Source organism: Python bivittatus, unplaced genomic scaffold (genome assembly GCF_059951505.1).
Source record: "Python bivittatus isolate LINGU-HERP-01145 unplaced genomic scaffold, Pbiv_v1 ctg000440_np1212, whole genome shotgun sequence".
Lineage (NCBI taxonomy): Eukaryota > Metazoa > Chordata > Lepidosauria > Squamata > Pythonidae > Python > Python bivittatus.
In genome coordinates, this window is record NW_028277063.1 from 5,557,793 (window position 1) to 5,581,979 (window position 24,187).

Sequence of the window (24,187 nt, forward strand, 5' to 3'; positions counted from 1 at the left end):
GTGACCTGTGAGTACAACCACTGTGTCTAGAATTATTTAGTTGGGTAACTTTTTTGAGCAAGTAGCCCAAATCTTGTCTGCAGATGTTGGCATTTTTAAGCAAAGAAAGTTGAACACTTAGGGAGGTGGCTGAAATATTTCTGAGGCTTTTATTGTGTAATGTTACAAGTGGTCCAAAGAGAGGTTCCATATATAACATCCTGGGTTTTCCACTCCCTCTGTCCAGGAGGAGATGGAATAGTTACACAACATTTGAAAGTGCTATTCCTAGGAAATACCTAGAAGCACTTGCATCCAGTGTGAATGGGCTCCTAAAACGTGTTTAATTATGTGCCATCAAGTTGGTGTCAACAATCACATAGATAGATTTTCTCCATGACGATCAGTCCCTAACCTGGTCCTTCAGGTTTTCCAATAGTGCTCCCACCACCACTGTAACCGAGTCCATCCACCTTGCTGCTGGTCATCCTCTTCTCTTTTCTTCTATCCTAAAAGGTAGCCATGCTGATATCAGTTATAATTTCCAAGGGGAGGGGATTCTGATTTTAGCTATTTGCCATTACTTAAAGAGCCTTTTCCCTTGTGGCAGCAAATGTTGCTCCTCACAATGTTTGAAGTAACTGCTTTAATAATAGATTACATGCCATCAGGTTGTTGTCAACTCTTAGCAACCACATAGATTTTGTCCAGGACAAATCTGTCTTCAAACTGGTCTTTCAGGTCTTGTGTGCTCATTGCCATCATAACTGAGTCCATCCACCTTGCTGGTGGTCGTCCTCTTCTTCTCATTCCTTCCACCTTTCCCAGCATTAGGGTCTTCTCCAGAGAGCTGGGTCTCCACATAATGTGTCTGAAGTAGGATAATTTGAGCCTGGTCAGTTGTGTCTCAAGTGAGAACTCTGGGTTGAACTGTTTTAATGATTGTCCACCAAAGGAAATAACTCCTCAGCTTCTTACTTGGTTTCACACATTGGTTATTGCCCTCCATGATCATTCTTGAGATGTCAGTGTCTGAGGAGAGGAACATGCCCACATAAAGCCTGAACTCCCATGCTTTGCAAGGTAGGACTCAGGCATTACATGGGTTCCTTCTATATCTCCAGTAAGAGGTACTCTGAAGCACCAGTCCACTGGTTCCTATCTCCACAGCTTGTCTTTTTCTTAATATAGGTTCATAGGGACTAGTCAAAGATGGACCTCTCCTTCCTTCCTCCCTCCCTCCCTCCCTCCTCCAAGTGAAATTGACAAAAGTTCTGTCAGTTTCCCTTTCCAGTTAAGTGAAAGAAATAATGGTTAAACTCTGGTATTTTTGTTCCCACCAGTCCAGTGGTGGACATGCCAGATGGAATAGTGTCAAATAGGAGGAGGAGTCAGTGGGCTTCATATAAAAGGTCAATCAATGGAAGCCATATGCTTTCCCAGAAGGGATGGGAGGAGTAAAGAAATGGGAATCTGTCCATCAGGCACTGTCATAACCACTGTCCAGACAGAACACTTGTTGCCAAAGCTGAAGAACAGATTGAAGTCCAGATGATAATTTCTTAAAGTGGTTTAATTTCCAGACAGTTTCAGCAAGGGAGACCATCAGTTTAAAGCTTTCATGTGGAAGAACCCTATGAAGGAGAATATTTGGTGGCAGTGCCAGTTGTAAAATAGCAGGATAGATGACGCTGCAAGTGCCCCTTTGGATCAGGATCTGCATCTTCTTGTGGCTACCTCTAACGATGCAGCAGTTATTCTTGTGTGTGGGAAGAGAGCTTGGTCAAACATTTCTCTATCTAGCAGTAGCTTAGCAATGGAATTGATTGGACAGTGGCCAGGAACACCTCCAGCATATTAGCTCCAATCCCTAAGGAGGAGGGATTGCCAAGGTCGGTTACACCAATGCCAAGGTCAGTTACACCCATCTATAAGGATGTCATGGAGGAGAAGGGATGGACCAGACTGAGGGGAAATATGGGAGGGAAACAGATATTTTCTAGCAGGCTTAATTGTGCTTGAGGACAACAGACAGGAACTGATGCTGCAAAGATGATTCAACCAGACCATGTATTCCAGCACGATGTATTCCGGTGCTATATGTGGATGAAAGTGGAGTCAGAATCAGAATGTGTGTGTCTGTGCATGAGCATAACTGAACAAAAAGCATATTTTGTGTGTGAATTTGTTTATATCAGGTTAAGGTTATGTGACATACAAGTCATTTTAGGAACACTAAAAAAACCAAGCTGCTTACTTAGCTAGTTATGGCTAGAAGCTAATAGGTTCAGTATTTCTTGCAGTTGAATTCCTGCACCCCCTTCTAGTAGCTTGCCTAGAGGAAAGATTTGGAATAGTAGCTTTGACACCGTGTTTCCGTCTGCTGTTCATATCAAGAATTACCTTTCCACCCCAGATATAAATATATTACATTTTTGAACAAGTTACATTTCAGGCAGTTCAACACATTCACCTTTCCAGACGTCTGAGATCAAACCTATTGAAGTAAGCATGTGATTTTGGCTTACCATCAACATCCACAATTGTGAATTTGTTCATTTTTAAGGTCAGCCTTCCTCAGTGATGCCTGGGAGTTGTGGAAATTAAATTCAGATATATCTGGGACAGCCCAAATTGGAGAAGGCAGTTTGAAATAAAGCTAAAAAGTAACGGTTTCTTTAAGTTGAGCTTGACTTCTGGGACTTCATGGGCATGTTTATGGAATGCAATTGGCAACAATACAGAAGTGGCTTGTCTTGCCATTGCTTTCTTCCTGATGTTTTTTTTTTTTTAACTTCACTGTTTATCCTGCAATTCTGCGATTTACTGTCCACCCAAATACCAACAGGCCCCAAAACTACTAGTTTTGCTTGGCTTACCAGCAAAATAAGGTCAAAACCCCACATGCATCTGTAAATTCTACCATCTTCCTTCCAAGGGATGGGGCTGCTTAGAAAAGATCAACCAACTGGCAATTAAAACAATTGAAAAGCTGACAACACAAGTAAGTTGGAGAGATTTCCCCCTTTTCCACAGATTTCCCCATTTGCATTTCCCTATTAATTTCCCATTTCCATAGCAACTAGAGTACCTTTAAGAATGAGTTCCTTTCCCAAAATCCCTGGAGCTAATGTCTATGTTTTAAAGGCGACAGCAAGAAAAGCACAGCTTCTTGATATGCGTGGATCTATAAATTTACTATAATATTTGTCAATCACTTTTTAGTCCATGCTGCTCAAGACATTGTACAAACTACATTAAAAACATATACTGTATATTCTTCCATCTATAAGATACAAGATTAAAGCCCACATTCTACCCCTGGCAAATGAAAGAACATCACACAGTGATTGCAAAAGAGTAGAACTCTGATCTGAGCTATATTTTTCTTCCGTAACTAATAAAAACATCCGATATTTCATCATCTCTCTCATGCAGGCATGCAAACACACACACACACAAATCAAATATAAGATTGCAATAGCTGGCAACATTTAAAGTTAACCATTTAAAAAACTGTAACAATGTTTAATTTTAAATCAACCAGAATTTTTTTTACTCCTGAGATCTAAACTACTATATGCAACAATAAAGTCTAAAGAAGGGGAGGAGGTGCTTGTGATGAAATAGCACTACTAAGTAGTCCATTTCTGGCGGCCATGCTCTGCTTTCAGAAATAGATATATTTGGAAATGGGTTTAAGGGTAACTTTTCTAGTCAGGAGACCCTAGCAATGCAGAGATGAAAACCTGAGATTCACACATTGGATTTCAGCAAAGCAGAACCAATTGTTTATTGCATCTCATGGTTACATATACTGGAATGTTTTGTATATACAAGCAAGCTATATATCAACCACCAGATCTACCATCTAACAGCCTAATTTAGGAAGGTGGACTGTTTTCATCATTGTTGGGAGCCATTCTTCCTTCCAACCACACTTAGCCTAATTATTCCAGATTGAGATATACATTGAACAAAATAAAATAAGAGAAAGGAGTTGAACTGGAGAAAGGGGGAGCTGCTAGAGAGGACCTGGACCTCAGATGAGATTTCCAAGGTTTAGGTTGGATGGGGACAGGCATTCCAGCTTCACTGTACTTCGTTGTAGCTCCTTGGCGTCTGGTCTTGTCTCAGGACTGGCAAGTTTCTCGGGTGACATTTCAACCACAGGAGAGGGTTGCTTGAGAGCTGGGATTGAGAGGACCTGGATTGGTTTAAGTTGGGTTTGTGAAGGCGTTGGGTAGACATAACCATCTGTTTCATAGAAGAACCAGTCATAATCTTTGGGGCTGTCCAAGAAGAGAGCTGAAAAGAAAATGAGAGAGCTGGAAGTTAAAGGAAGATATGCAGTCTATCTATCAGTTTATCACTCCAGGTCTGGGATGGGTTGGAGCGTTTGAAATATTCAGTGCCTGACATGGGTGCTCTCCCAAAATGGCTGTTGGGAGGGCTTGCCCATTCACAAAATGGTTGCCATGGGAGACATTATTATATGAGAATGCTATTTGATGCCCTCCCTAGACCTTCCCTCCCCTCCCACTTATTTATGCACTGTGATGATTGTTGTGAGATGGTCTTCCTTGGGGCACTCCCACCATCTCAAGTGAGTAAGGCATTGCCCAGTAAAATGCCCTTAAGTTATGGCATGCCAGTGCTTATAATGCTTTTTTTTCAAGAAGCATCACCTGGCACCTATATCAATGTCTTTTTGGTGCCTGGCAAAGACCTTTTTCACAAGATTTGGTACAAGAACACCCTTATGAGCCTAGTTTCATTCCTGTTTCTATGACTGGATGTTTTCATTGTACAGGTAGTCCTTGCTTAACAACGGTAATTGGGACCAGAATTTCTGCTGCTAAGTGATGCAATCGTAAAGTGCAACGTCACGGACCTCCGGGGAAGAAATGGTGAACTGACAACCGCAGCAGAATGAAGAGCCGGAGTGAAAAGCTGACTCTTTGTAATTCCTCTCTGGACAAGGAAAGGGCTGGGATTGCCCACAAATGCTCCAGACAGCTGCTCCTCACAAGGAGACTGCATAATAGCAGTCTCTGGCAGTTTAGAGTGCTGGGAGACGAGGGAAGGCCATCGTAGCCCAAACCGTGGCTCAGCGCCTTTAAAAAGGACAGAGAGTTTGCATGCTTCCTTTCTTAATCACCTTTGGAAATTGCTTAACTGCTTTTTGGATATTAGGAATCTTCATAACAGCAAATTTTAGGACATTGGGTGAGTTTCCTTCAATCCTTAGCGAAAAAAGTTTTATACAAGTTTAAGGACTTAAAAAATTCTCTCTGTTTTTGGAATAAACAGCAAAAGCATGATGAGAGTGTTGATTTTGGAAAGTTATAAACAGATTAAGGGTCCAGATGGATTTGAAATAAGATTTTGAGTCTAATTATAAGAATCTTTCCTGTGGGAAAATGCTGATGTTTTGAATACTTACAAAAAATATGATAAGATGGGATTTTGAAGGTTGGACTAGAGGGAACCAGAAGGAACTCAAGATTACAATTAAAGGAGAAGAGTATTTAAACTTACTTACTAATACAGATGGAGCAAAATATACTTTAACATTGGATGTATTGAAGGATATTTGTAAACAATGGACCCAGAAGTTACTTTTTAAAATGTCTGACATTATAGATAGACTGTGTTTGGAAGATGATATGGAAAAGGAACAAGCATTACCAGATAAGACTGAATCTGATTTGAAAATAGATCTAAAAATGACAGGCTGTGAAAATGATGTAGAAGGAGATGCTACACTGGATATACAGATGAAATGGCTTGATGTTTTACCAAACCAAAGGAGTGACTTGGATAACTTTCTTATACTGGATTTACAAGAGACCTTTTAAAGTTGTGAAGAATTTTGTGAGAAAGGACAAAGAAAAAATAAGAAAAAAATCAAGTTCCAGGACTTTATTTGAGGGGATTAAGGATTAAGATTGTTAAAAGTAAAGGAAAGGAATATGAAAAGATCAAGATTGTTAAAAGTAAAAGGAACGAATATAAAGTTGGCTTATTTGATCAAGGCTAAAATAGATATGTTGTTATCTTTGGTAACCCTTAATGGACTTTTGCTGACCAGGACTGAATGATGAGGTTTTTAAAGATTTGTTTATAGATAAGAGATGAGATATGGGAAGAAGAGATCATCTGATGTATTATAAGAGGTGATAAATTTGTTGTTAGGAAGGGGGAAGTCATTTCTTTATATATCTTCCTTTTTTTCTTTCTCTCTTTTCTGTACTTTCTATTTTTTCTTTTTTCTTTAGTTTGTATTAATTCTTATCTTTTTAATTGTAATGCTCAATAAAATTACTGTAAAGTGTGATGTCATTTGACTGCAATGCTTAGCAGTAGCAATCCCAGCACTCCCTACTGCTGTCGTTAAGCGAGGATCACAAGTCATTAAGCAAGTCCTAAGTGGCTTGCAACCAGGCCGGCAGGCAAGTAAGTGGCTGCTGCTGGGTGGAGGAGAGTGCGCAGGTGGCCGGTGAGGCGTGGTGCGAGCATGGTAGGGCCGGGGTGGCTCCTGCCACGCGCGGAAGTGCAAGCAACTTAGCAGAATGACTTGTGACCTTCCTGCTGGCTTCTCCATTGACTTTGCTTGTGGGAAGCTGGCAGGAAAGGTTGCAAATGGCAATCGCATGACCATGGGACACTGCAGCTGTTGTAAGTGCGAGCTGATTGCCAAGTGCCCAGATTGCAATCACTTGACCATGGGGTGCTGGGATGGACTAGTCGTAAGTACCACTCGTTCAGTGCTGTCATAATGGTCATTGAATGAGTGGTCGTTAAATGAGGACTACCTGTCAACCCTTCCCCCCCCCACCACGATTTTTACACCCAAAGGCTATCAACAACACTGATTCAGAAGGAGTAAGTTTTTCATCTCCTCCTGGGAGCAAAATACAGAATAAAGACATTGACAGTGCCCACTAAGTGACCCTTCCCATCCCAAAAGCCCTGGAAAGCAGGTTTACCAGGGTCATCAAATGCCTCCTGGTACAAGCGATGGTGGGCAAACGGTTCTTTCTTGGCTCCTCGACTGTAGGCACAATAGATTCCAATGAAAACGCACAGCAGCAAGCCGCAGCCCCCAAGGAACAGACCCATGGCATGGCCGGCTGCCCCATGAGGTTCCCCAACTCCTAGTTGACCTTTATAGAAAAAAAAAATGCCTGGGTTCACATACAATATACCAGACTAGGATAAAGTAGAGTTGGCTAATAATGCTTCGGCATATTAAAGGACACCCAGCCATTGCCTCCCCATGTTGGATTAAGCTACAATGTGATCTATTTGTTTGGACATAGGGGTATTCAGAGCAACTGTGTTTTGTTAACCTGGGTTTAGAGCCAGAGACTATGATGACTACTAGCTATCAGTTTTCATTGAAAGCAACCTGCCCACCCCAACTGCACTTTTTCCTTTTTACAAAGAGCCAAGAAATCAAGCTCTTAGCACACTGAACAGACTCAAATCTCTTTCTCTCCTACCTAAGACACCTCATGCACCTGGCTATTCTAGCCCTGCTGAATTTACTTACCCCAGGGAGACACACATTTATCTGAGTCTGTAGAGTGCAATTGGCTTTGGAACAGTATGGTACAATAATTAAAACAGTGGAGCTGGGTGAGAAAAATGTTAAATTTGATCTAAAATTAAAATCAATGATTATTTTCCAGCCATGTATTGCATAATCTTCCCCTCTATCACTCCCAGATTATTATTTTTCTGTATCTATGGAATCTGACTAAGATTTTTGGGGTCTGTGCGTGATCCTGCAGCCTCCAGATAGATACTTCCAACAAATTCCGAAAGTGCTTCCCAAGCAGGTTTTAATCTGCAATTGTTCTTCCTCAGTCACAGAGGTTTGTAAGGGATTCCAGCAATTTCGACTTCCATATGCAAACCTGCCCTGCTTTCCTACAGTTTCCTCCATCTTTTTTCATAGCACAATACTCTTTTAAGGAAAGGGAACCGGACTGCATGGAGTACTAGTCAAATTTAGTAGAACCATTTCTCTATTGCATTGCTCTTTCAGACTATAGGATGAGAATTTTTGACTCTCAGTCATCCACAGCCTTTTTAGAGAATCCAAGAATTTACAATGACCAGTCACATGCTAATACACTGAGGCATTGCCGCTTCCAGATCTCTGTTACAGAGGAACCAGAAGAGCATAGAACATGGAACCACCACAATGGCTATCAACAAATTTCATGGTTTAACAAAGCTCTTTGTAAAAAGGGAATTTCCTTCTATCAATTCTAAATCTCCCTGCGTTTAGCATCAATGGATGACTTCAAGGTTTGACATAGTGAGAGGAGAAAAGCTTGATCCAGATCATCTATGCCATTTGTGATTGTATATGTCTCAGTCTCAATTCCCCTTCATCCCAAGCTAAAGTTTTTCTAAAATCTTGGCATGGGTGTCCAAGAGAAAGGCCAAGGGGAGGCAAATAATATCATGTACATTATGGCGACATCACTCAGGACTTAACACCTTTTGCACAATGACATCATGGTGCATGTAACAAATAAAAGCTCCTGTGGATTATTAGAAGGAAAGGTAATTTTGAATGCTTATCCCTATTACCATAACTCATTAGGCTGGACCAACTTCTAAACATTCAAGCATTATCTCTATTATAGTGCTTGAAGCTAAATCTATAAGCTCAATCTGGACCATTCAAGAATCCCAGATTCAACTGAACAAAAATGAGCTTTCCCCCAAGGAACCTCCTTTCCAACTGTCCTTCACCTTTGGGTTTCATCAGCACGATTGTCACGCCCCCAGCTGCAGCCTCCCACTGATGACTTTTTCCTGAATCTTCCATGTTTGGGTCAGAAAACTTGAAAGGAGCGATATCCTCTTCTTCTTGGGGCAACTCAGCATTCTCAATTTGGTGGGTGGAGACCGAGGGCTGAGTCTGGTTCTCCTGAGCCAGGGAGGAATTGGGTAGAGAGTTGGTGTCTGGCCTGGGGTGCAGAAGAGATTTGGGATCTTGCGTGGATTCAGAGAACATTTGCGGCGTGGATGACAATATGGTGGGGAGGGATGAAGAAGAGGAGTAGAGGGATGTGCTTGGTGATACATCAGCCCTTGCATAGCTCAGACTTATAAGGAAGAGCAGGCAAAGAGCAACACAGCGTAGATTCATTTCCAGACATACACACCAGGGAATTTCTATGGAGGAAGATAAAAGTGCTTACAAATACAATACCAATCACATACTGTATCTTCTGAATGTTCTCTATTGGACACACAAACCCTTTGCATACCGTTCCTCACACTGTGCAGGAGCTGATGTGGTTTGCCTGCCACTCAGTGGAGAGCTCCAGCCTTCTGCATTCAGCAATAATTATGCATTTTCAGTCACCTTTGTCACTTGAAAGTCATCAGGCAGCAATCTGAGGCATAAATACACTTCTCTGCACTATCTCAGATGAATTGTTTTAAATGGCTAGTCCACGCACTCAGTCTACAAGCTGTGTTTCCTGGACTTCTATGTTCAGTCTGCAAATGTCATCCTTAGACAGGTAGGCAATATCCATACAGGATTAATTGATATCGCCAGTGGGGCAGTGCTGAGCTTCAGGGTTTAGTGGCCATGGTCTAGACAGGCTCTGAGGATGCCAGCCACAGTTGCTGATGAAACGTCAGGAAATCTACTGTTTAGACCATGGTCACCAGTGAAGCTCAACACTACCCAACAGATATTGGCCGCAAAAGCCTACACTGATATCAGCAGTCTTGGGAATCTTAAACTTTGTAAAAAATAGGGGGGGAAACTTGGAAGGAAGAACCCCCATAACCTCACAATGACAGCTAAGGGATGCTGACTGCTGGAAGAGTGGCACAGGCAGAAAAACAGAAGGGGGATGAAGGAAAGGAGAAACTGGAAAGCTCCTCATGGAACATCAAGTATGGAGAAATGTTTGTCCACCATCTACATTACTCAGCATGCATTTAAAACAACCTACATTATCCTCCTCAACCTCTTGCCTTCTAGAAGTGTTGGATTCCAACTCCCGAATCCTAGGCCAAGGCCACATAACTTTTTCAAAGTTACAATTGACTTTTGATCCTTCTAGGACAGTTTTTCTCAGCCTTGGCAACCTTAAGATGAATGGACTTCAACTCCCAGAATTCCCCAGCCATGATGAGTTGAAGTCTACTCATCTTAAAGTCGCTAAGGTTGAGGAACACTGTTCTAGGATATGTCATGCAAGTCTTTCCCTCCCCATTCCATATTCCACTGAATTTCTTTCATAGTCAAGCAGCATTTCTTGGTCCCTGAGCATGTTCAGTCTTCACTGAGCTTAAATTACATTGCTGCAAAACTAGGTTTTCCCCAACCCTACTGATATCTATCTATCTATCTATCTATCTATCTATCTATCTATCTATCTATCTATCTATCTATCTATCTATCTATCTATGAATCCACACTTGTTAGCTTGTGATTAGCATTTTAATTGGATTCAGGATTAAGTCAGATGTTCTCTAGGGGTATTCTAATTATATTTTTCTGTAATTGTGAGAAGACGTTTACAGATGCTTTTTGCACTAGTGATTGAAAGATTCTTCAAGAATCTTCCAGCCATCAAGCCAAAATAATAGTACTGAGGATAGGCTTTATATCACTTTAACAATGCCTAGGTGATGCTTCGTAGATCCTATAAATAGCTAGCATGGAAATGACCAAAGTCTGAATTTGCTGATGGCTGTCCTTGTCAATGGCCAAAAATTACATAAACTTAATAGCCCTCCATCACTTCCACGAAACATATGTGCAGTGAAGATCTAAGTGTCAGAAATAAATTTTTTAAAAACCTGACAGTATTTTGGAGAGTTGGATTCAGCAAAAAAGATGAGGGGGCTGAATTGTGTTTCTAAGGATCTGAAGGTATGTGCTGCCACCTAAAAATCTGGTGTGAGAACTGTGAATATGGAGTCTTAAGCTGTCAATCAACCTTCTACCTGCGTACTTGTAAATACATCATTATGAGTTGCCATGAATTTCCAGAGATGACCAAATCTGAGCAAGTAACAGAACCCTAAAGTCACTCATCATTCAAAGAATTTGCATTCAAAACAAGTTGGCTAGCTGAATGCTGGGTTAAATTAAACCCCACTACCAGCAAGATCTGGAAGAACAATCTGGTTATGAAACCTTGCCTTTCACAAGAATGTCTGACAAGATGTGATAACCCAGCCCTAGTTACAAAAACAACGCCTAAACTCCCCTGAGTAACAACGGTGGCCTCAGAGTGGTTTATTGTTTACACAGCTTTCATCTCCCATTGCCTCTGGGCCATCACAATGAAAAACTTTTGTATCTCTAAGTTACTTTCAAAATCTAGATTTTTAGGGGGTGCTATTGAAGAAGGTGAGTTTTACTACAAAAAGCGAAGTGTTCCTTATGATTCTGTCTTTTCTTATATTGGAATGACATGTGTTCTCTGTCTTTCTAGGTCACAGTTTCTCTGTGAGAATTGCTAGATTTCTCATCTATTAATCTTCAGTTCCTTTCTGCACCTCTACAGAAGCAAAATTTTATATCCACTCACCTAGGAATAAGTCCCACTGAATTGAACTTACTTCTGAGTATGTCAGCATCAAATTACTCTATAAATTAATGCCTCCCTTCTGATCAATTTCATTTTTTTCCTATATTCTGCAGATTATAAAGCTGCAGTTCATAGGATTTTTTGGCCTCCTAAAATCCACATAGTCTAGATGTGGTGAATGAGATATAAATAATTTCTAAGCAAAAATATACAGCTGGAATTTGCCCAGAATATATTCCCCAACTTCATACCCAGCTCTGAAGAGTTTAAACAGCCATTATAAATAAAATTATTTATGTCACCTTTTTATCAAAGAGTGTGTGTGTGTACATATATGTACATATATGCGCGCACACACACGTGCGTATATATATATATATATATATATATATATATATATACTGTATACATACTTTTTTTAAAAGAATCTAATCAAAACTCAAAAACAAACTTGAAAAAAAGAAGCAAGTTTTTTCACAGAGGAATGATGCTTACTAGAAGACTTCTACATATCTATACAGTTGCCAGAAGGATATTTTGAAAGGCAGAAACAAACAGGAAGATCTAAAGAGCTGAGTGGGTACATACCATCCAATATAAGTTGGGGCTTCTGAAATGGCCACTTGCCCACGGAAAAGAAATTGATCCAGGTAACCTGAAAGAAACTGTTTGCAGCCAGGTAGAATAGTAGGGATGTGCAGAGACAGACGCTCCACCCCTTTTACCAAGTTCTCTTGTCTCAAGGGAAAGAGAAGAAGCTGACAAATTATGAGCCCCGGGAGAGAAGAGCTTAGCAACACACTTGCTTGAAGACTTTATCCCCGCTTTCCCAGAAGGGCACCCTCTGAATTTAATGTACTATCATCTCACCACCTCCAACCAGAAAAATCAGCAGGTAGGAATAATGGGCTTATTAGCTGTTCCCTCAGGAAGGCACCAGCTTAGGAAAAGCCAGCCAAATTCTATATGATGTAGGTATTGTAAAAAATTGTGTTAAGATTTTGCGGGGGACAGGGCAAGGAGATTAGACAGGAGACTGCTAATGGGAGTCAGAAGAATTGTGTAAAAGTTAGCCTAGTTAGATTGGCCTATAGGGCTTTTCCCTCTGATAGCTGGACTGAACATGGAAGGTGAAAAAAAAACAGAGCAGAAAAAAGATCTATATGCTATGTCTTTTGAGAAAAACTATTTAACAGGTATTCAAAGGCTGGCTTTATAAATCATGCTAAGCCAGGATATGGTTCGCTCTGTTTTTGGCTTAGTGTGTTGTGTGGACCAGACGTGTTTAAGCCACTTCAGGTCTCACTGAGGAGGAAGCAAGGCAAGTGGCAAGAAAAACAAACGAACTAAAGCAATTGCTAAACTAAAAGGCTTTTGAAAAAAGGCTTTTATTTCTCGCTCCACCTTTCAAAGCCTACAAGGTAATGTAAGACCTATCCACCCTCCTCTTCCCTCATTATCTGACTTTCGTAACAAATCTGTGAAGTGGCTTAGGCCCAGCACAGCCAGCCCAAGACCAGATCAGAGACATAAGAATGTAAGCAGTGCTCTGCTGGATCGGACCCCTGGCCCATCAAGTCCAGAGTCTGTTCTCACAGTGGCCAACCAACTGCGCAAGGCAGCCCAGGAGTCTCCCAGCAGAGGGCCTTCAGAGGCATCACACTGCCATCAAGGCTAATAGCTACTGATCCCCATGACTTCCATGAATTGGTCCAACCTGTTTTTGAAAGCAGCCAAGCTGGTGGCTAGCACCACAGCTCATGGTAAAATTGCAGGAGTCACCACACCCATAGTACCATGGCTGAGTCTGGCCCTGGGAAAACCATCTTCGTCATAAAGGCTAAGTGGTAACTGAACCCAGGACTTGATACCAGTTCAATACTCTAAGCACTACATCATACTGGTCTCAAAGTGAAAGGACTGAACATTCTTGAGTATCCTTCAGGTAGAAAGGCAGGTTACAACTTGAATTAATCCTCCTCCTAAGATCTCCCAAGAGGCCATGTGAGAGAGTGAATTGAGGAAGACATTGCAAGTATAGAAGATGTTACTGGCATATTAACAAGCTGCAGAGTGAAACAGTTCTTGACTGAGAGGGAAACAGTGGGTGATATAAGCAGGTCTGCAAGAAATTATATTACAACAGGCTTAGAATTTAAGCACTTTCCTGGAAGCCCTCAAAGGAAGGCAGTTCCAACTAAATGATTGAGCAATTGTCCGCTACATCTACAACAGAAGAGCTGGAGTATCTCCACCCTCTGCTGAAATTAATTTGGTTTATCTGAAGGTCATGAATTAGGAGAAGCTGAAGTCCCCTTTTTTGCTAGATCTTCACCTTTCTCTGCTTACCCCCAGCAGGTAATCACTGTTGTTGCTTTACTTACAAGGCTATTCACCCAACAGGCTCACACTAGCTCTGGTTAGTAATTTTACCCCATCACTTGTGGTTCTTTAATCAATTTCACAGGCTTCCCATAACCTTTGAACTCCAAAGAGCTGCATCCTGGATTGTTTTAACCTGTGTTCTATACCTCAAGTAGGATAAAATGGCACTGCATGCCCACTTGCTAACTAGAAATTCTTCCTGAGGTGTGAGTCACGTGAATACAGCTTGTGCTAAAGCTCTTCTGAATGGCCGTGTAACTCCAATAACGGTGTTTCGGCTGTCACTTCAAGTAGCATGCCTTGTGTTTTGAAGATGGCCTGTTCTCTCATGGGAGGGGACACTGGCTCACCCCACCTCCTGGCTCCTGCTATTTTGCCGTGCTGGGTGGCAGGACTGCACAGAGCAATCCTATACCATCATGCCACTGGAAGTCTGGAAGATAAAGGAGGCCTCTCCCTATGGCAAGCTCAGAAATGTTAACACTCTATTTTCTTTCTTTCTTTAACAGAAGGAAGTGTGTTTAGGCATAAAACTGAGGCATTAAGATGGACCATTCATTACTGGCCAGCGAGGAAGCACTCATTAGCTCATGACCATATTGTGTGTTCAGCTAATGGCCAGAAAGGCTGTATTAATGGCTGTTGCTGGTTCTCTGCGATCTCTATAAACTCAGAAACACGTACACTCGCCCTGCTTAGAGCATTCTGCTACTAAAAGCAGGCCATCTAAAACACACATAAACTGGCCTCAGAAAAGCTGAGGGGCAGAATCGTTGCTTGTCAGAAAGTACCCATAAGGAATGTCAGAAGTTGGGACAATTAGAAGAAGAGGCCTCCCTTCTACTTCTGTTGCTCTTGAATTAGGAAAGTAGTCTGGTTGGAGAGCTCTGAGCCTCTCATGTGAACCATCACCTCATTTCTTGTGTAGAAAAGCTGAGGCCAGTTTGTGGCAGCCTCAGTTGTAGAGAACACAACAGGCACTCTTCAAGAGGTACAAATTGGGGTGTGGGTTGACATTTAATGTCTTTATTTTTATTTTGTATTTGTGCGTTCGAGTCAGTGTTGAGTCCCGGTGACTGCCTGGATTAGTCCCTGCAGTTTTCCTGGCATGGTTTCAGAAGTGGTTTGCCCTGCCCTGCTTCTTCCTAGGGCTGAGAGAGAGTGAGTGGCCCAAGGTCACCCAACTGGCTTTGTTATGTAGACTTTTAGGCTTTATTATTAGCAATTTAGTAAAGGTGATATTAGCATTTTAGCATGGCATCCATGCCTCCTTTTGAAGTTCAGGAAACCATGTTTTTCTTTTGAGTCAAAGCCATTTCCTTTGACGTGCAAAAACTAGCCCTTTCAGGCCATCAGTGAAACAATAGGGCTGAATTCTGAAGTCCTTGATTAAAGTTGCAAGTTTTAAAGAAACAAACCCAGGTGGGAACGGAGGAGATGCAATATATTTTAAGGGTGTCTGTCTTTTCTCATGTCTAACAAAACAAAGCCTTTATTGCACATCAATGTCTTTCATTGTTTCATTTGTTGCTTTCTGACACATCACATATATCAAATGTATGTATCACTTGTTACTATATCCTATATAAAGACTTGACCACCCCTTTAATAAATGCCTTTTGCTTTGCCTGAAGTATTTGTAATTCATATGGGGGGAGGGTGAAAAAGCCACTTTGCAAAGGTATTGGGTATTTCTCTCTCAAATTCAGGGACTAGGTTCTTTCCAGCTTTGCGCCAACTCAGGTGCCTGACTTTTATGGGCAACAGGGCCTAAGGCAGCACTAAAACTCACGGTTTCCCAGTTTCTAGCCTGGTGCCTTAACCATTACACGTACTTCTTGACTTATGACCATAATTGGGACTGGAACTTCCATTGCTAAGCAATGAGGTCGTTAAGTGAGTCACACCTGATTTTATGACCTTTTTGAGTTGAGTATTTTGTTAACCGAATCACCTCGGTCCTTAAACAAATCACCGTGGATGTTAAGTGAATCTGGCTTCCCCCATTGACTTTGGTTGTTGGAAGCCCCTGGGAAGGTCACAAATGGCGATCACGTGACCCTGGGACACTGCAACCATCATAAATACATGCCGGTTGCCAAGCACCCAAATTTTGATCATGTGACCACGGGGACGCTGCAACAATTGTAAGTGCGAGGACTGGTCGTAAGTCACTTTTTTCAGCACCGTCATAACTTCGAATAGTTGTTAAATAAACGGTCATAAGTCTAGGACTACCTATACACCAAACGGGCTCTCGGTGCTTTATAGCACAGAAATAATTCCAGGATTCATACCTCTTTACCTACCCAGAGGCCTGTTATTACCAGATTTCCAGCTGGTTCTCCCACCCTTGCTGGTTTGAGGTTTTAAAATATGCCCAGTATCTCTAAATACTGGGTTTTAAATAGCAAAAGCATATTAAATTCTACTTTCAATTACCATTTTCCAACTGCCACCAACAGATTTTTTTAATAGGATAAAAATATTTTAAACCAACAAATATTCTGCTCAGCAGAGTTTACCTAATGTGTCTTTCTACTTCATAGGGCAGTCATCAGGATATTTCGGGCGAAAGCTAGAGACAGATTCAAGATCACCCAGGAAAGTTTGTGGCAGAGGAAGGATTTCAATATGTCTTTCCAGCACAGCCCCCATTTTGCCTCCATGGACATCTTTTTCCTAAACCTTGAAATTAATAAAGCAAATTCAATATACCCAACCCATTCTACAAATGTGGGTCATTGTGGCACTGAAACGGCACCATCCACACACAGGAAGGAGGCATCATCGGGCTGAAATTTTTTTTAAGGATTACAAAGAAAAAAAATGGGATACGTTCTGTTGGAGACACGCACCCACACCCACATTAAGCATGTAGTTCACAGCCATCATGTGGTTTGTTTGTTTATTTATTTATTTAAAAGATTTGTATGGCCGCTCATCTTAAAACACAATTCTGGGCAGCTCAACAACAATAAAACCCAGAACTATAAAACCATAAACCATAAAACCAGAACAGAACCTGGCACCTCAATCATCCCCTTGGGCTGCCCCACAACCAACTCCAGACATCCTCACTCTACCTCAGCACCTGGGTAAAAACCCAGGTCTTGATGGCCTTCTGAAAGGCTAAAAGGGTGGGGGCCTCCCAGATCGGCGGGGGGAGGGTGTTCCTTAAGGTAGGGGCAGCCGTGGAAAAGGCCCACTTCCAAGGTCCCACTAGATAGCAAGATTTCAGGGAAGGGACTTGGAGAAGATTATCAGCTTAATATTTATGCTGCTAAAGGAAAAAAAGCAACAAAACAATAAGTAGAAAAGTATCCTCATATGTCTCATTATTTCTAGCCGTAAGTTAATTTCATCTTTCCAGCTTGTGCTTGGTTTGGTTGGTTAAAGTTCCTTAATGTGAAAGAAATGTGTCTCTGCATCTATTTGCGTGTGTCTGTATGTGTGCGTATGTGGGAAGGGGCGGACTGTGTCTCACTAAAAGTCAAACACCCACTCTCTGAGGAAGGATTACGCCAGACAGAATTGCACATCTGGGGGAGGTGCCCAGTGCCATTAATTTATGAGAACGGTTTCATATCTGGCTATGCATCTCTGGTCCGGAAGCCTAATTAGCCCTATTGAGATCAACCTGGTCAGCTGTGTTGCTATTGATAACTTTAGAGAAGATGACACATTGCTTTGCTCTTTCCAGAAAGACTGCCATCTCCATGCCTGATTAAAAGATTAATTTAAAAGATACAGAGGGCCTTTTTTCCCGGGAAAAATCAACTGCCCTATTCTTTCCTAGAAGAAGGCTCCTTCTCAAAGAACCGAGAGACTTTGGCTACTATCATGTCATGCTTCCTTATTTTCTAAATTCTCAAATCCTATTCCCGGGGTTAGCATCCAGAAATTCTTGGCCAACTGCTAGGGCCTCAACCCCTTGGTAGGTGCCACCACTGATGAGCTGTTCAAGAAGGCAGGGAGGCAGGCAGGCCCAAGTCTGAAGCAGATGGGCGTGGATACCTTTTAATTTCAGTAGTTTAGGTTATTTTAAGCTACAACCTTTCTCATTTCCACTCAGCATAGCCTTGCTACTCTACAGAAGACTTACCCACCATGGAACCAGAAAAATGTGTGGACTCCAATTTCCAGAATTCTAAATACTTCCCCGAATTCTCTGGTGGAGAATTCTAGTCTTGAATGATAACAACACAAATCGCCTCATCTCTTCTCCCTCCAGACCCAGATTTACACACACTCCATGAAAGAAGCAAAAGAAAAGAAATACTGTAGAAAACTCCAAGAGAGCTTTCGGCTGGGTTTGTTCTAAGAGATGGGGGAAACAGAACTCTTGCCAATGTCACCTTTTGTAGTGAATGTGAAGGCTGGAACCCCCACCACACATTCACTGCCGGTCGGCACTGCCAGTCGGCAACCAACTAATGTTGAAGTTTCAGTCAACATTCACAATGGAGAGATTTTTTTTGTCACAGAGAAATGTCTCTGGCACATAGGCATATTGAAATGCCCTCTCCTAGATAAGAAAAAAGTTTAAATAAAAAAAAATTAAAGAGAGAATTCCAGAGAAATACCACAAGAAGCTATGTGCAAAGATGGAAAGAAGGAGAAAGCTACCATCATTGTCCTTCGTCCTCTAATTAAAGCAGCATTTCCAAGAAAAATGATTTTTCAGGTAACAGTTGGAGGAGAAGGAGCATGTGTTCCCAAGAACAACTGTCCTCTATAGCACAGGAAAGTTTTAGCTGGAAATTCCAGCTATAAGAATGTTGATCTTGATTTTTCTATGTGTGCTTAAGTTCAATATTCTTTAATTGTCTGGACAAAATAGGACATTTTCCTGTAACATCCATTTGTTCTATATAATAATAATTACAATAATATGGACACAAGTCTTCTGAAGTAGACCAATGCCATCTTGTGGTCTCTTGGCTTTTCTAGTTTAACCCATTTGCCATCTGCTATATATTGTAAGTTGGGCAGCTATATACTGTAAACTATCTCCTGTACCCTTGCCAATTTACAATTTTAATATTTAAAGTTTAAAATTATTTTTGCTTTTTCTCTTTTAAATTTGATTTTTTTTATTTCTTGTGAGATGGTTCTATCTCCCCAAGCTGATGGAGCAAGGGGAAGGAAGAAGAACTAATATCTTTAGTGACACGCTTCTACATTACAAGGGCAGGCGATTGTACTATAAGAATTATGTCTTTTTTCATGTTTATCATATTATAAGTCATTATATGCATCTGAGTGTATGTTAGTTCCAAAGTTTAAATTCGAAACCCTTCCTCCCACCTTTTTCAGTCATTGGTTGTTTGGCTGTTCATCACCTGACCTTTTGCTATTTGTTCTTGTTTATAAAATAGCTAATCTGATGTAAGAATCAACTTCAACCTTTATGCCCGCTCTGCACAGAAAGTGTTTCCAAGAGTTAGGATTAAGGCCCAGGGAGTCAGGAGTCCCTCCAAACTTCCCTCAAAGATGTCTATCCCCTTGTGGGATGAATCTGCCACCTGAGTACTGCAAAATCTGTGGTACCGCTAGTAGTCCCATTCTGAGGCCAAGCTCTTGCCCTTCTGCAGGATCCCTCTCCGGTCCTTGAGGAGAGGAAGTAAAGAAGAGTTTACCCTGCTTCTTCCCTCTCCTCTTGGTAGTCTCTGGTTCTGGGCACTGCCTGCTCTATTCTGGGGAGGAAATGCATTTTTCTGTCTCAGTTAAAGGAGGAACTAAAGGTAAAACATATCCTTTCTCTCTAGATTCTAAACTTCCAACCTCTGGGGGTTTCATCTGAGGGTGGCTTTGGATTAGCTCATTGCCATCAGTAGGACTTCACATTAGTGTAGAAAAAAGAGCACCTGCAGTTCTTCCATCCTCCTGCCCAATGGTCAGCCTGTGAGGGAGTCCAGACAAGAAGCACACCCAGAAGTCCTAGCTCTAACTTTATTGTAAGGTTACATTAATAGAATCTTGCAAGTCCGAAAGTATGTCTCCCCCCGCCCCCTCGCCTTTACAGTCCAGGAAGCCAGGGAGGGTCCCTTCTGAGACGATTGCCACACCTACATTCCTTCTGCAGGATCAGCTTCCTCTTATCTGACTGTTGTCTAGTCTGCGGTTCTTCCTCCTGCCTCTCAAGGTCATCCCCACATACCATTGCACCAATTCATGTAATAGCAGCCTGTTTGCTCTTCAAGGTAGGCCAGGTCAGGAAACAGACACCACAAGAAATATTAGAACTGTACTTGATCGATATAGGCTATAATAATAATAATAGAATCTTGAAAGCCTGACAGCATTGCTCCTTCCCTTCCTCTAAGATCAAAGAGAGTAAAGGCAGGGCAGTTGTGAATTGCTTTGTCATGCATTCTTGTTTTCCCAGGCTAAGTTCATGTTCTCCTAACATTACTTGCTGCATATTTTCTTCAAGTCCATCTCTGTGCTTCCCTACAGAGCCCTTCTTCCTCCTTGGTTTAGAACACAGAGAATGCTGGCCATTTTAAATCCTCTGTACTCTTGTTTCTCCTCCCCATATTTATCATTACTCATTTATGGTTCTCTTTATCCTTAATAAATCTTTTGGGAATTATTTCCTGTCTGTATTGTATTGAATTAAACCAAAGCATTTTTACAGAGATCTCACAGGTGAGCAGATGGACCCCTGCAGAAGGGGGTGCTTTGAAGATTCGGATCCGTCATTGAGCATCCTGTTTCTGATAAGAGCAGGTGATCAGAAAGGTTGCCTGGAGTCTCCTAGCCATTCACCATCTAAACAAGAAAACTTTCCCCATAATTTCACCAGATATGTCAGCAAGCCCCACCGCACAAGTTTGGAACATCCTCTCTGACTGCCAATTTCTAGCAGAAATATTATTCAACAAATGTAATCTTGATTTATATCTACTTAATTGCTTCCAGATCAAGGATGGGTGGGTGGGGAAATTGCTTTCTTTGTAGAGATCCAATACAACATTTTGTTCTCCTTGTAGAGATCCAGTATGATTGTCTACCAGTTGTATTAATTAGTAAAAAGTTCAATTCTGCTTCTTTGTCCACTCCTAACTGTGCAGATCGAAGGAAGAGCACCAGACTTGCTCTCCAAACAGAGGAGCAAAAACAGAGCAAGTTTTTAAAAAGTTCAAAGCCAGGAGGTACATGTTCCAGAGGACCACCCCTGCATTACATTTGTTTCACAACTGATCAGTGGGCTTGTTCAAGAACAGTTTTTTCAAAGCTCACCAAACTTGCAGTGTGTTGCATTTTGAAAGAACTTGGCTCACCCCCTTTACCCTCCATCCACCAATCAGCTGATTAGTGGGCTGGGGTCTCCTGGTAAAGCAGAAGAGCCAGGCACCACCAGAGCCAAATGGACAACTGTTTTGTGGGCTCCAGGAGTGGTGGGCACTCTTCTGATCACCAAAGGAGAATGGGTCTGGAGAGGAGTGGTCATGCTAGTAGATACTGCATTGAACCATCTGCTCCATTCTGTACTGGCAGCAAAGGGCAGCAGCAGGTACATATCCTGAAGCTGCTGCTGGCTTAGTGGGAAACCACAATTTAACACTGGTACAGCTAACCATGACTAGGTTCATACATGGACTGAGGACAAAGTGAAGGCAACTTCATTGGGTCATGACAAAATAAAGGTATTGCCAGGGGATGTTTGTGAGATGGAAACATAGAAAGGCCCATAGTGAAACAAAAGTGTGCAAGTGGGGATTAAAATGATCATACTACATCTTGGTCTCTCACATGGGAATCCCTGGAGAGGGGGCTTTCAGTGTGAGTCATGACCGACTGAAGACGTCTCCACAAACAAGCGGAGATGTCAACTGCTGTGAAGAATGAAAGACCACCGAGTAGACTGGTCCTTTGAATCTCTCCGGAGAAGGAGAGATTAGGAGATTGCCCACAAGTGCTCCGAATGGCAGCTCCTCATGAAGGGACTGTAAAACATATGTCTCCCACAGGTTTGAGCACCAAGAGCCAAGGGAAACAACATCTTTGCTCTCAGCAGCAGTGGAGCCTTTCATAAGGACACTAAGCCAGCCAAACTCACGTTCTAATCCCATTGAGAAATTTTCAATTTAATCACTTTATGGATATTAGAGACCTTCAAAACAGTGAGCTTAATCTGACGCCTGGTGAGTTTTATCTTCTTCTTCGGATTTAAGAAATTTTAAACAGAGGCTTAAGGATTTAGAATAATATACAACTGGCAAAAAGAAAAAAGAAGGATTTTGATTTAAGACAGTTTTAAATGGATTGTGAGACCAGAGAGATATGGATATTGGTTATTTTTGCTGTAAGATTTGTAAACAAGTATATAATTAAATAATATACTTGTGGAAAATTACTGGAACAGAAATAAACCCACATTAGGAACTGAGGCTTGATGAAGGTTGAAAATGGACACTAGAGGAAATTTTAAAGGACCAGGCAGAAAAGAATTAAAATGACTAAGCCGGCTATCACTTTTTTAAATCTTAAATAGTTTTTTGAAACATGGACTGAAATATTAATAACTACTATCTCAGAAAGGATACAGATTTCAGTGAATAAATGTTTAGATGATGAGAAAAACTTTTTAAAACTTTTACCTGACATAGACATTACAGAGTTCGAAAGCATGGAAGACAACAAAATTGAGATTACCAACATTTGTACAAAAGACAAATCAAGAAAAGGATCTGGACATGGAACAGCTGCAACAAGAAATCCTGGACAACATCTCTTTATGGGATTTACAAAGTAGGCTCGTGAAAGCTTTGAAGACTCCTTTTAAATGCCAAAGAGGGATGAAAGATCAAATCCTATGATGTCACAGGAATGATTTAAAGGTCCAGTTTGTGCAGAGCAATAAGAAGGAATATAAAGTTGGACTATTTGATCAGGGATAAACTGTTTGATATTTCTGGTAACTCCTAATGGACTTTTTGCTGAACGAGAACTGAAGATGATGATTTCTGGATTGTGTATAGATAAAAGTTAGGCTATGGGGAAGAGAGTTTTTTTTTTATTTGTAGCTTTAAAACAGGGTGAAAAGTTACTATGTTAGCTTATGCTCAGTGTGATAAAGGTTGGAAGCCATTTCTTTATTATTGCCTTGTTGGCTTTTCTCTTCTACTTTTTAATTTTTCTTTTGTTTTTCTTTTTTCTGTACCTTCTGAATGTTTCTTTTTTCTTCTAGTCTAGTTTGTATTAGCTTTTACTATGTTTATTAAAAACTTCAGTAAAATTATTTTTTAAAAAAAGGAATCCCTGGGGAGGGCTAGTGGGGATAAGTGACACCCTGTGTTATGACATCATCGCACAAATGACATGGATTGTGACATTTGTGCAACGATGTCATAATGCATGTGACATCATCATGGCTTGTACCAGACTCCTGTGGTCCTTTGTCTGACTTAAAGATGTCTTACTGCTTCTCCCTGGAAATAAGGTGAATATGAAATGCTTCTGGACCTCTGTATTGTTCTCTGGTTTGAGCTAGATGAATGTAGCCTCTCAGGACTTTTTGCAAAAAGCATGTATTGTTTTCACAAAGCCTCACCATCTTACTCCGCCCACAGCTATATCTGCTGGGACTTATTAGCGTGTCTGCACTAACAAAGCCAATATTAATGAGGCCCCGAAAGAAGTAGGACCACCCAGCCACCCACCTTCCATTGACAGCCAAGCAGTGAATCATCTCCTAGCATGAAAGAGGTTTTCATTAGTGCGATGTTGACAAGACCTTTCAAGGAGGGTCAAGGGGAATCCAATACAAATAGTTTAATAATGAGAATGAAAAAAGGAACTATCTCAATTCCCTGACTTGTTAACATTCATTATATCTCCTCCCCTCACACATACACACTTTAAAAATCTCCTAGTTATTATGTCTGACTTTCACACTCAAATTCCTGTCTGCTTGTCACCAAGTTCAGAAATTATGCTACTATGCCATGGCTTGTTTATCCAGGCAAGAAACTATTATTAAGCCACACATAGTAATTTACTTACAAACCATAATAGCTGGCTTCACATAAAACATTAAACCTTAATTACTTTATGGCTTCATTTAATGCATGATCCCAATCTACCTGGAAACAGCAGAAGAGAAGAGAAAGAACCAGAGAAAATCACAAAATACAAAGACCTGCAAATAGAAGTAGAATAATTGTAGCAAAAGAAAGCAAAGATAGTACCAATAGTAGTAGGTGCCAATCCCAAAACATCTGGAG

General features: G+C 41.2%; 1 protein-coding gene across 1 annotated transcript; it reads right to left on the reverse strand.

Moving 5' to 3' along the window:
• Positions 1-3,612: 3,612 nt before the first annotated feature.
• GFY (golgi associated olfactory signaling regulator) lies at positions 3,613-7,104 on the reverse strand. Its single transcript, XM_025175985.2, has 2 exons — positions 6,972-7,104; positions 3,613-4,287 (listed from the first exon to the last, which is right to left on the reverse strand). Exons 1-2 carry the CDS (start codon positions 7,102-7,104, stop codon positions 4,022-4,024), a joined length of 399 nt encoding a protein of 132 aa, XP_025031753.1. The 3' UTR covers positions 3,613-4,021.
• Positions 7,105-24,187: the final 17,083 nt, after the last annotated feature.

Bases quoted from the DNA above. Each gene is read 5' to 3' on its own strand.
- GFY (XM_025175985.2), bottom strand. From the start codon at position 7,104: ATGGGTCTGTTCCTTGGGGGCTGCGGCTTGCTGCTGTGCGTTTTCATT. The intron at 4,288-6,971 runs GTAAACCTGCTT...TTTTCTTTTCAG, and splicing joins GGAGGCATTTGATGACCCTG to CTCTCTTCTTGGACAGCCCC.